Source organism: Aspergillus bombycis, assembly GCF_001792695.1.
Source record: "Aspergillus bombycis strain NRRL26010 chromosome Unknown contig00006, whole genome shotgun sequence".
Taxonomy (NCBI): Eukaryota; Fungi; Ascomycota; class Eurotiomycetes; order Eurotiales; family Aspergillaceae; genus Aspergillus; species Aspergillus bombycis.
The window spans coordinates 161,154-174,067 of record NW_019170008.1 but is presented as its reverse complement, the minus strand read 5'-3'; the positions used below and the strand labels follow the sequence as shown (position 1 = coordinate 174,067).

Sequence of the window (12,914 nt, the reverse complement as noted above, 5' to 3'; positions counted from 1 at the left end):
GCCGAGGTCGAATGGATAAAAGGACAGGCGGCAGGGAACTAGTTATAACTAACTAACGATCAAAAACAAAAAAAAGAGAAAAACATACAACAGGAGGGATTCGCTGGTGGTCACCCACCCAACTACTAACCTCCCGGCGTGTGGCTTAAGTACGGCTGAGCGGACGGGAAGCCCTGTTCTCCACACCCTATGGTCGTATGTACTTATCCCTTCGTCGCAGAGGATTATATAGAGCAAGGATAAGTTCTTCTACACGTCCATCTCACATATCCTCGGCATTGAGTTCCACCTTCGAGTTCTGGGTTTGCCTCCGACATTCAGTCAATAGTGGTGAAGACAGATCTCGCCCATCAATGGGTGTCTAATCTGCGCATAGTCACCCACATACTTTGCTACATTAGGAGCCCCTAGCAGGAATAGCACAGCCCCAACAATCCTGCATTGAAAGTTATCCTTCTCTCAAAGCCTAAGAATGTGGTGCCAAAATTGTCGGCTCAAGAAGCTTATCATCTGGGTCTATTGATCGATTCCAGCCCAAAAATCGATAGTCCGTTGGCAGGTGTGCTAGCGCCAGTTCCATCACATTGTCAATTTTCAATTCCGACATCCACTCAAGGACAGAACGAGACTGGTTCGTTGGAGTGGGACTAAGACGCAATGTACATTTAGACTCTGAGTTTATGTGGTGAGTGGCGTAAATCGACTACGGCCGGATGGCGATCGGCACACACACACACGAGGCTTAAGCTCGAATATCCTTCCACTTGATGGATAATTGGTCGACCCGGACTTACGAGATGTGGATTTGCCACGTTCTCTCCACGTTGATGGTTTCTGTCATCGAACCTGGTTCGTTACATATGCAGGGGAGAGTTCTGAGTTCACGCTACCGTATCTTGACTTTTCCCAGAGTTGTGGGAGCGTCTGATATTTACTCTCTTTCCATAGCCATCATTTAGTACTGGGAAGCTGTGTGATTCACATATCAGAATAGGTAGTTGTTCATAGTGTGAGGTGTGCAGTGTAGCTTAAACGTCAGGTTGTGGGTAATAATTGATAGGACAAGATGCCTGAAGGTGAGAACCTCCGGAAAATAACGCAACTGTGTTCCATGGTTGGTAGCCATGATCTTCAATCGATCTTCAACCAGTGGTCAGAATTTGTACTACCCCCCGAAGCAAGTGGTCCCTGAATGACAATCACTTCCCGGGCCTAACTACTCCGGCCATACACAAAACACAGAACCTTGTGGGCCATAGCTTGGGCCTGTCGTGTGCGGAGTGGGGCCTCTGTCTTGACCTTGTCAAATTGGGGTGTGGATTATTCTGAGAGGGTCTGTCCTGAGCCCCTTGAGCTTATCTCGAAGCTGCATTTTATCTCTCACGATCCCCCTACTTGGCAATGTAGCATTATACCGTCTGCCTTACACTGAATCCTCCTGTGACAAGAAACACAATGGTAGCCCTTCGGGGAATGATATTCGGTTCCCTTATTTTAGCTGCCTCAGTTGTGGCTGCCGATACAACAACCGAAGTCCTTCCACAATGCGCGGTACGCTTCAGTGTCTTTGAACTTTAGAGCATTCCTAACAGCATAGCAGGCCACCTGTGAGCAAAGTGCACTCCAGCAAAATACTTCGACTTGTTCCGATAGTGATATGAGATGTTTTTGCACTGATCATCTGTATCAATCTACCTTGGAGGATTGTGTTGTTGCAAATTGCACGGTCACGGAATCATTCAGTATGTGTTTATATGGCCCTTCCGTGCTTCCTTCACACTCACCAATGTATAGCTGCCAAACGGCTGCAGTCTCAACAATGCAACCTTCCCACTCATCACGGACGCCCCGCTGCAGATCCCGCTCTCATTATTCCATTGTCCCTTGCGACAATCCTCTTTGTTACCCGGATATTTGCCAAGTACATGCGTATCAGTGGTAGTTGGGGGTGGGATGATTATACTATTATTGTGGCATATGTGAGACTGCTACTTTACCCACCTTGCTTCAATAAGACACACCTTTCTAATGTCCATTGAGATATTGGCCGTGACCGTATTCTCAATGAATGTGTCCAGTTAGTCAGAATGCTCAGATCCATGTCTAGCAGGAGATAACTAATCCGTTGTAGTGATCCATCATGGGTTCGGGAAAGACATCTGGAACATCACACCCTTTGGGGAAATAACTGAGATAATGAAGGTTGGTCTTTTTCATCACAGTCGGGTAAAACGCTCATTCTCATTTGCAGATCTTCTATGTATATGTGTTGGTATACAAAATTCAGATATCTCTTGCAAAGATCTCGGTCTGTCTTTTTCTATTGCGGATTTTCCAGTCGACAGCATTTCGCTACACGGCCTATATCATCATCGGTCTCAATTCTGCTATCGCGGTCACCTGGGTTCTGGTGGATGGCCTTCGGTGCACCCCAGTCCACCTGGCATGGACAGGATGGGCGAAGGAGGAGCAGGGGAGATGCATCGACTTTATCGCGGCGACTTTCGCAAATAGCTTCGTCAATATCATAGTCGACACTATTATGGTCGCCATGCCAGTGTACGAAGTGATTAAACTGAATCTTAGCGCACGAAAGAAACTAGGAGTTGGTGTTATGTTTGCGATGGGCTTAGTGTGAGTAATAGACATTGGCGGACTATCTATTTTCTTCCGGACTGACCATTCTCACGTCACCAGCCTCACCATTGTTGCAATACTCCGGGTCGTTGTCTTCTGGTATAACCGCTGGAACAAGAACCCAACTGGTATGTTACCTCAGCGACGAACTTGTACTTCTTCCATCATAGAGAAACTGACTTCGCACATAGTCGAATTACAGCCCATCAACGTCTGGTCGGTGATCGAGTGTCAGATTGCAGTGGTCTGTGCGTGCCTACCTGCAGCCAGGGCCGTGTTGGTCCGCTTCTTCCCCGGGCTGATGGGTGGTTCTGTTGGAGAGTCTGACGCACGTAAAGCCACGCGACCGAGTGCTTCTGGAACCAGTGGCAAAATCTCCCAAACGATGACCTATACCGTCGAGTATAGTAGAAGGGCCCAGGAAAGAGCATCGAACAGTGCCGTCAATCTTGTAGAGTTACACCGGGAGGCAGTTTAATTATATATGAATTGCGGGCAATCCGTTATGTTGCTTAAAACACCAGTACTAAATTCCTAGGCATAGATACTAGAGCCGCCTCCCTACTACTTATTTGTTCACCTGTGATATATGGTTCCGCCCTGAAACAGAAGCTCGATATATATTTGAAGCGGCAATGTGTCACCGCCTGTCCGTATGGGTGACCGTAACCTAGAGGGTTAACTGTTCACGTGGCGCTCAGTGCCCTAAGTTGAGAAATCAGTGCCAAAGCAGGACAGACTTGAAGCTATTGAGGAATATGTTAATGAGGTATACCGGCGGAAAGGATATCCTCTGAGCCTGCGAGGCCACTCAGGTGGTCTCACAGCAGAAGTCTAAGCTTATCCAAATCAAGCGCGCCCCGTAATCGGTACTTTGAGTCTATAGCCCCCACGCCATAGACGCGCTAAGACCCAAAGGCCAACGAAGGATGCATACAGGTTAGTGAGAATCAGGAAACGACACGAGTCAGTGGGACCAAAAGTGGACTAATTGGCTCCAGCCCCTCTTCTGATGTTTGGTGGGAAACTAAGAAAATAGTCTTTTCCTGGGTGAAGAGTTGACGCGTGCCGAATTCACTCTGCTTCCGATTTGACCATTTCCACTGTGTACTTTGCACATAATCATATGGGTCCTAGCTCTTCCCAGTATAATATCGCCCATTGATTGAACTTATGAACCGCACTACCTGTTATATCCTGTCAACTGAACGATCTACAACAGGATGGCACTTCGAAGACGCCTCGCCAGTATGGACTTCCAATGTTATCGTGCCGTGCGGGGCTCAGCTGACAATTCACGCTTATAGGACTTTTTCCTTTGCTCGCGTACCACCATGTCCTGATGGGTATTTGTTCAGTGATAATTATCCTCTTATGTAAGATATATTCGTCCTCATACTTGGTCTTTATGATTATTGTATCACATGTTTCCTGATATTACTTCCACGCGATGGACTAATGAATACACCAGCCGTTCTTCTCGCGGGATGCACATCCTCCAATGGTATGAACAACATCTATCTAGTGTCCCTCAAATACAGGAATGGCAGTACTTCGACGCCCAGTGATCCCGCATTTATAAATCCGAGCATTGCAGAAAAGGTCTACAACGTATCTCAGCCCCACAATACCACGATTCTAGAAGTGCGGGCGGCGTACATGGGCCTCTGCTTGACTCGGAGTGACGGCGCGCAATTTTGTTCCAGCAGTGCTGCAGCGTTGGCCAGCATGGTCAAGGATCAGGGAATATCCGGCAGTAATGACACTGCCGACCCGCTGAATCTGATTTGGATTGCTAAGAACTTCAAAGAGACCATTGTTTTTGACGGCTTGATGTGAGTTGTTTCCCGTGTCTCCTTTTTGCCCTTTTTCGATATCATTCCATCACCATCACCCTAGAGATACGCAAAGCTGTTTGATAAGTCTATATCATGCAGTATGAACCAAGCGGGTAGCCCTAACATGGAAAACTAGATTCGTTGCAGTTGTGGCGACATTCATTTGTTTCCTCGCATTATCAACATTCCCCGGGTGGCATGAAGAAGTCGATGAGGCCGGCTCAGAGCGCGAGGTCAAGCCCTTCCCTTCACGGCCAGTGTCGCAAGCTGCACTGGGTTTGGGTTCATTGGCGTTCATATTCGCCTTGGTCTCGATCCTCTGGCAGCATATCAATAGCAGTGCTGCAGGGACCATGGCGGAGAGCCTTACGTATGGGGCCGTCGAGAGCCATGTTGGGACTGCGGCAATGATTCTCGGGTGGGCTGCCGTGGTCTGCCTTGGGATTGTTGTTCTGGCTTTGCTAATTATGCTCATGAGTATTAGTCTTCTCCGACGGTTGACGGATGAGTGATTTAGTGTTACTTTCTATTCCCACTTTGCATTGGCATTTGTGCTTTCGTTTTCTTTCTCTTTTTTTTTTTTTTTTTTGCTGGTGGGGGTGGCGGGGTCTTTGGTATTTGATTCTAGAGAGTGTAGATAAAGAAGAAAGTATGATATGCGATTTACCAGTTTACCGAAGTGCAGTAGATTTTTAATTGCGAAAATACTGTGCGGTCGCCTCTCCGGAGACAGATGTCTCCTCCGAGGTCGTACTTCTCCACGAAAAGTATGCAGCCCTAAAATACAGAACCTGCGCCCCAAGAAATCCGACGCCAGTTATCAAAATCACTAGAATGGCGGCAGTCAGACCAGCTTTAATACCCGACGCCAATGGACGCGTCCATATCAATGCGAGTGGGATTGCAACTAAAGCCATAATTCCAAGAGCCCAGAGAACCAATACGCGGATCGTTGACGGAATACGCTCGAGCAGGCGCATAACCATCCTCGGGAATGCATAGCGAAAGTCTGGATTGGAACGGCGCCAATATGGTACGCCCACCAGGCCTAGAATGGCAACGATGACTACGCCGGTCACTGTGCCCTGCACGCCCTGATCCATACTCCGAGTCCAGAGTACAGCTATGGGTGCAACTGCAACAATACCGGTCATCAGAAAGAGTCCAAGCGGGAATCCCACCACCCTCCACAACTCGGTCCCAGCCTTGCGACTATTTCTGTCTATCCATACCCAGGTTGCCTTGCTACTCCGAAGGAGTGCGGTTCCGAACCATTGTAAGAGTAGCAACATCGATAGAGACCTAACCTGCACGGGAAGGCCGCGTTGCTCCGCATACCGTCTCACATCCAGTTTCACATTCTGTTTCAGACTTGCTAGCCATTGGCTGCGCATTGTTAGTCGCATCAGGTACGCGAAAGTTGTCACAGCGCTTGCGACAACGAAAAATTTCCACACCGGCGCTGAATCTTTGAAGGGCTCGATTTGCATTCCAAACACGGATGTTGAAAATGATAGTGGAATGAAGAGAAATGCTAGCTCAGTGAGTCGCGTTATGGCATGTGCCTCGTCGATGGAGCGTCGACTATCCAGGAGACCCATGTTGGACGTCAAGGACGAAGATGCACGTCGTAGCCGGGCGAGCATCTGATTGATTTGGTCGAAGAGATCTAATACACTTCGGACGATATCTGAGCTGCCATCCGCTGCTGCTAGAGATGTATTGGCTGGGAGTGTGATACCAAAAAATGCCAGAAAGGCCCTAATAGATGTAATGAGATCCGATAGCTCTCGCTCAGCTTTACTTATCAGTTGACGCCACAATGCCAGTCGGTCCTCCATCTTCGTGTCGTCGAGGATATCAACCTCCATATCGCTCAAGATCTCATTAAGTACCCGAAGTAAAGTCAGGGTGTCCTGGCGGATGGTCTCGAACAAGGTATCTAGCAGACTGACTGGGGTAGTCTTTTTGTCTACCATATGATGAATCTCCTGCCCGGTCGACCTGGTCTCGTTGAGTTCATCCTGCAGAGTCGCCAAGAAATCCCCTGTCACAATAGCCTCCTCCAGATCGATAGTAACGGTCTTCCGGGAAGCCATCTGCTTGACCAAAACCTGGATGGTTCTCTCGAGATTCACCTTCCTCTTGTGGACTTCATGCTTCTGTCGTCTGCGGAGCCAGTCTAATACCCGACGTCCAGTTGTCTCTCGCCGCGGGTTCTCGATCGGAATCGCAAGCGCCTCGACGCCATCATCACCCTCGATTATTAGGATCGGTCGAGTTCCTGCTCCATTATCATCACCAGTATCATGCTCATCGCGATTAACATCAGCGTAAGCAGCGATCATTTGGATTTCCTGCGTCTCATCATGACTATAACTAATCGCCGGTAGAGGATCAAGCAGGACGATCACTATACTTTCACTCAGTTTTCCAACTTATGAACCCATAGGCGAGGCAATTACCGACCGATTTCATAATCCCTACCCTCAGCCTTCTTCTTCCAAACCGATGCCCGTTCGACTAAACCAAACTCCCTCGTCTCCTTTGCTGTCCGGCGCGGATCCACACGTAGATCCCACTCGGGACGAAATATATTTGTCTCTGCTTTGAGACTGAAGATCGAGTTTCCGGATATGTAGTCCAACCCATCACGATTTAAATCTAGTAGGTCTTCCCGGTCGCGGTTGGAGAATAGTGGTTGGCGACGATACATGGGCCGAACCCACTGGATCGACACGTATGACTTGTTCAACCCTGCTGTCTTCCATGACCGCGCCGGTGGGTCATCATACTGCGCACCACTGTAACCAGAATTCAACAGATGCTCCTCAAAGAATTCTGGCGTGACTCCGAACGTCTCCCCCAAGGCGTGAATAGTACGCTCTGATAGGTCTTCGACGATAAACACGCGCCCGCTCAGTCCCTCAGGTGTGTCGCGATAGCTAGAAACCAATTCGGGGTTGTCGATCTCCACACTCGAGGCCGTGTTATCGTCGTAGTATTCATAGAGCATGATGGAGGTTCTCTCCACTCGTGGAATCTTGCGGATATTACCATTTGCGATGTGGTCGAACACACCTGATGCGCGGTCTATAATTTCAGCGTAGGATTGGAGCTTCTGTCTCGGCTTATCGGTCGCCTGTCGTTGCACTGGCCCTAGTTTTGGTGATGGCGGCAGTGATGGAGGCAATGGAATAGCCGACGGTAGTACAAAGGTGCCATCGCGATGAATTAGATCCAGTGAAGATCTATCTGCATTGGGGTCTCGTTCGCCAGGGTCACTGGCTGCCGACGACCCGTCGCGAGATCCAGGCAGTGGAATCAGCTGAGGGATGTTGCCAAACGCGGCTGGATCATTTTGTAGGGCGTCATCGAGCGAGCCTCGAGCTTTTGTCTTTCCAGTCTTACGCGTTTTACGTGAAGCGTCCCCCGCTTCGGCTTGTTGCTGCTTGATCCATTCGAGGACGCGCCGGGATGGTTGCTGCTGAGCCATGGAGCTGATAGGGTTATCAGGGCGCAGTGGTTATTTTCCCCTCTCCTAGATTGAAGCTTCTGTATGTACATTATCCCTGCTTTGCGACTACTGTTCTCGACACACAATGACTCGGTAAGCGCTGACAATTCGCGCGCTAAGTGGCGGCGCACGACTAGTGGGATAGGTGAGGCTTAGCTGCAGACTTGAGTTGTTGGATAATGGCCCAGACCCGCTAAACATGGAAAGAAATTTGGCGATCTCCTTCTTTACTTTTCCGATCCTAGGTTCTCTCTCCGTCTACTTTCTTTTTTACTATTTTTTTGGTTTCTCCTGTACTTTTTTCTTTGAAGCTCTGGGTTTGGCTTCACAACCTCTGCGTGACAAAGTTGGTCTACACGCATGATATTGTAGTACTAGGACTCGGGCTTATTATCCTCTTTTTTGATCGCTAGCGCGGCGGAGAAACACTAGCGTGCGCTTGGGGCCCCCGGCTGACATGTTGAGGCTTTGACATTGGTTGCGAAGAAAAGATAGAAAAAAAAAGGCCATTGCTTCTCCAATCTCACCTTGTCCGGCTGTTCACTCATTAACTTATCTAGAACTTTCAATCAGTGCCTTCAACATGAAAATCTCGCTTTTGGGTCCTCTTCATAGCTTTTATTACGGTACTATGAATAAATTTAGTCAATGGATTGAATTACAAAGCAGTATATATCTGAGCCAACTCATTACTATTATTTTAGCCTCGATGATTCCTTTCCCCGAGTAGTCATGAATAGAACATTAATCATGGCCCCAAATGGACTAAGGTATCCATGGAAGATCAATAACACCTTTCACACCAGGTCTAGTCTTCCTGAAAGCGCCCTTAAATGACGTTTTCTGCATTCACTATATGTTAACTAGTAGAGAGCTTCACTTGTCCCCAGCATCGTGCACTCGGATTCTTAACGTAAATTTATGAGCTATCCGTCTAAAGCTCAAAGAGCGACTTGTCGATCGTCCTGTCCGAAGAGATTCTCCCATTTTCTTACGGTGCACCTATGAGCGGGCGCTAAGGGGATTGGAATCGATGGATACGATGCGTGCGGAGTCGAACTAGCCTCTCGGCCCGTGTATTATAATGTTCGGGCCATAAATGAATTATTCTTTTGACAGTCAATTAGACTTGATATTAAGAGCTTCTTGAAGATCTGGCTGCACTGGATTCACAGCTTCCACTATAATCGGGAAAACCAGGGTGAATTTGAGTCAACTGAACAAAGGCTCTTCAGGTCTTAATGTAATAAGAGACAGAGAACTTCTATATTAACAGGCCGCTCCCCAGTTTCTTTTCCTACTTGCAGTTCAGTGCCCTTTTCGTACTGGGCGGTTTGCTGTCATACCTAACACACACCAAAATGGGCTTTATATCTATCGTTACCCGGCTTCTACTTGGGATATCTCTTTCTATGACAATTGTCCCCTTCGTAGTAGCAATCAACGAGGAGTTTGCCCCTGATGACATCGTCATCCGGGATGTCTGCATTCTTGGCGGCGGATCCACCGGTACATACGCGGCAATCAGATTGAAAGACAAAGCGAAGAGTGTGGTAGTTGTCGAGCAGAACAAGCTCCTGGGCGGTCACACTGAAACGCTCTACCTTGGCCACGAACAGTACATCAACTACGGCGTAGAGGGAGTTTTCAACGACGAGCTAAGTCGAAATTACCTGAAGCGTCTGGGAGTAGACCATAAACCACTTCTACCAAGTACACTGACCACCGAGTATGTCAACTTCAGAACTGGGAAGAAGGTGCCTCCCCCGTCTGGAATTCCATCCACCGTTGAGGCCGCAACAATGTACCGCGCGGCTATCGAAAAGTTCAGCTATCTAAAAGATGGGCTGTATAACCTGCCTACCCCAATTCCCGAGGAGCTTCTGAAGTCTTTTGGTCATTTTGTGGAGACAGCTGGCATTCAGGGTGCTCTTCAAGTCGTTAAGATCTTCGCCCATGGTGCTGGCAATCTCCTCCACGCCCCACTCCTTCGTGTCCTTCAACTCTGTGGTCTACGGCAGATTGATTCGCTCCTTCACGGCGGATATATCACACCAACGCATGGCATGTACGAGGTCTACAAGAGGGCATCGGAAATCCTCGGGCCAGACGTTCTTTACCAGACCATTGTGATCGAGGCCGAACGATCCGAACTTGGTATCAAGATCGTCGTCCAAAGTGAGAATGGCGTTCGCAAACTTATCAAAGCCAAACAGCTCCTCGTCACCTTTGTCCCCGTCATGGAATTTTTAGACGGATTCGACCTTGCTACGACTGAGTCTTCCCTATTCCAAAAATGGGACTGGGTCAACTACTACGTTGCTGTCGTCAAAAACACAGGAATCCCAAATGCCGTGACGCTCGTCAACGCTGACCCCGACAACACGCCCGGCAACCTCCCGCTCCCGCCTTTTCAGTTAGAGCTACAATACTCGGGTATAGAAGGATACCTTGTTAGTAAAGTCATCGGTAACCGGACTTTGACCGCGCAGCAAGCAAAGGACCTCGTACTTTCTGATATTCGTCGGATGGGAACAGCAGGGACGTTTCCGGGCGGTGATCCCGAGATTGTCGTTTTCGGGGACCATACGCCAACCACAGTGTCAGTTTCCAGTGCTGATGTTCGGGATGGATTCTATAGGAAGTTGTATGCGCTCCAGGGCACCAAGAATACGTTCTATACGGGGTTGGCATTTTGCTCGGATTACTCGTCGTTGCTATGGGCGTATACCGATACCATTATTCAGGAGATGATGTCTTCGTCCACAAGTACTTGTTCTCTCTGCGTACAAGGACAAGCTTAAGCAATTGTCGTATTTAAATCAGGGTTCCATTGTCACGTTTATCTCGGAGATTACGTTGTGTGAAAAGCGAGGTTAAGAGGAACGGGCGGATTGAATGTTGAAGGGTTAATATATCTATCCGACAACCTAGGCTGGTGTGATGATAAATACATTTGTCCTAGTGACAGCTGCACATGAATAAATTGAAAGGCTTACAGGATATACCTAGGTCCAAGCCCTAATGAAACTACCTGTAATATTGTACTTATCTTAGCGTTACATTTATAAGATCCGTGAACTGGGGGGGGGGGGGGGGGGGCTATATAGCAAAATTCGGCAAACTTCAGGTTTACTTCCGCACATATGTTGGTGTACTTCCCTTTCTTAACAGATATAGAAAAGTATCCGTAGATCTTCATTAATAACGACCGCGAGTCATGTGTGAAGAAGGCTCGACAGGCACTGAGCAAGGATATATTCCTCGCCATCGATGTATTCAACACTAAATTCTTAAATTGAGTAATGACCGTAAACAGTAGAGGCTTTTCCCGCCATATCAAACAGCCCAACGCCTCGCACAAATAAATCACACATTAGGATATCTAACATCTTGATATGATCTTCTCCACCCAAAGGTCCAAACAATGCCCTCAATAAAACACCCATAACCCCAAAGCGGTGGTCCCCAAGCCCTAACTTGGAACTCACCGCGGCAGCGACGGAAGCGAAATCAACGGACCCGACACGAGCGGGGAATCACCAGTGAGAGGACCAACAGTCACATTGGCCTTCTCCAAGATGCTGCCCAAGCTTGGCCTGTTGCTATTATCTTTATTGTCGCTGAATTTGACATCGGTAGAGGATGAATGGTCGTCGTAGGATACTGTCGCGGTGTTCCGTGACTTGTCGATGTTATGGTCGCCGATGGTGGTCTTGTTGATGCCTGCTTCGCCGTTTGCGGTGCCATTGGTGAAGCGACCCCATGCTGGGAACGCGGTGGCCGTCGCGGAGAGGGTTGCGAGAATTGTGAAGAAATGCATGGTTTTGCGAGACTGTGGTTTGGATTATAGATTAAAGTAGGAGATTGAAGGAATGGATCTCAAGTTGGATTAGAGTTATTGTGGGCGCGCCAGGCGCAGATGTTGTTACAGGAAGAACAGTCATTAGAAGTGTTTCGTTACACAAACGATGTTTTTATACAAGGAGTTCGTCTAGAGGATGGACGTAGCTTGAATACTTGGCGATATGCTAGGAATGTTGCTGTGGCTGTCTTCCTTGACATCCACAAAGCTTCCCACGTACTAAGCAATTTGGGGAAAGTTAAAACTGGCCTTAGAGGATGTCAGAAGTCTAATATAGATTTGGTTACATTTTCCTTTAACTGTTCGTTGGCTACTTCGTTGAGCAGGGAAGCAATATAGAGTGAGGAAAGAAGCTGAGTCAACGGGTCCCGATCGATCAGTGTAAGAGATTTCATGTTTTAGATGCATCCAAGGTACCTGCAGCGTACAATTCTTGTGTAGGGAGATCCTCCCAGGGGTCGTTGGAGAACGTGACACGAGTATGGGATGCAAGGGATACTGCGGAATGGCTGTTGCAGATCATCCGCCAATTCAATTGGTTTCGCAAGAATGTCAGCCAGCATAAAAGTATGCAGATAACGGACGGAAAGGCGAAAAATGCTGAACGGAAAATTGCCAAACGCCTTACCAGCAAGACATATGCCACTCCTGACACAATCCTTGATTATTGGTTAAGCTCTATCTGTCGCGTTGACTGCCCAAGTCGCTGCCTCAACATAGCAGATCAATCAGTGAAAAATAAGTTGAATTGCTCTCAAGTACAGAAAATACTCATTATACTCATTCCTTTCTGTCAGAGCTTGGGCTAGTACTGATCGACGTCGTCTACATCTTTCACCCGACTAGAGCATTGTTGGCAGAAATGACATTGGTAACATTAGCACTGTGATCCACATAGCCTACATACCATCTTAGGTCCGTATACGCTAGACGCGTAGTGGCGCGTGTTGCTGAATTTTGCCGCTATAGGTAGATGGATAATTGAGATACAGACCTGTCCCCCTACTATATGTTCCTCTGTGTAAATATGAAAATCTCAGCCCTTACTAGCATCTAT

General features: G+C 48.0%; 5 protein-coding genes across 5 annotated transcripts; 3 read left to right on the top strand and 2 right to left on the bottom strand.

Annotated features, from left to right (window-relative positions):
- Positions 1-1,455: 1,455 nt before the first annotated feature.
- ABOM_001493 (CFEM domain-containing protein) lies at positions 1,456-3,115 on the top strand (the record flags this gene model as incomplete). Its single annotated transcript, XM_022528623.1, has 8 exons — positions 1,456-1,551; positions 1,601-1,742; positions 1,795-1,979; positions 2,041-2,077; positions 2,132-2,202; positions 2,252-2,634; positions 2,698-2,765; positions 2,829-3,115. 8 exons carry the CDS (start codon positions 1,456-1,458, stop codon positions 3,113-3,115), a joined length of 1,269 nt encoding a protein of 422 aa, XP_022393527.1.
- Positions 3,116-4,095: 980 nt separating this feature from the next.
- On the top strand, positions 4,096-4,987 carry ABOM_001492 (Fig1 domain-containing protein; the record flags this gene model as incomplete). Its single annotated transcript, XM_022528622.1, has 2 exons — positions 4,096-4,472; positions 4,612-4,987. 2 exons carry the CDS (start codon positions 4,096-4,098, stop codon positions 4,985-4,987), a joined length of 753 nt encoding a protein of 250 aa, XP_022393528.1.
- A 180-nt stretch (positions 4,988-5,167) lies between these two features.
- On the bottom strand, positions 5,168-7,971 carry ABOM_001491 (uncharacterized protein; the record flags this gene model as incomplete). Its single annotated transcript, XM_022528621.1, has 2 exons — positions 5,168-6,888; positions 6,945-7,971. The coding sequence occupies 2 exons, from the start codon at positions 7,969-7,971 to the stop codon at positions 5,168-5,170; spliced, it is 2,748 nt and encodes a 915-aa protein (XP_022393529.1).
- A 1,382-nt stretch (positions 7,972-9,353) lies between these two features.
- ABOM_001490 (FAD dependent oxidoreductase) lies at positions 9,354-10,796 on the top strand (the record flags this gene model as incomplete). The annotated part of the gene is made up of 1 exon (XM_022528620.1): positions 9,354-10,796. One exon carries the CDS (start codon positions 9,354-9,356, stop codon positions 10,794-10,796), a length of 1,443 nt encoding a protein of 480 aa, XP_022393530.1.
- Positions 10,797-11,479: 683 nt separating this feature from the next.
- On the bottom strand, positions 11,480-11,815 carry ABOM_001489 (uncharacterized protein; the record flags this gene model as incomplete). Its single annotated transcript, XM_022528619.1, has 1 exon — positions 11,480-11,815. One exon carries the CDS (start codon positions 11,813-11,815, stop codon positions 11,480-11,482), a length of 336 nt encoding a protein of 111 aa, XP_022393555.1.
- Between the last annotated feature and the right edge of the window lie 1,099 nt (positions 11,816-12,914).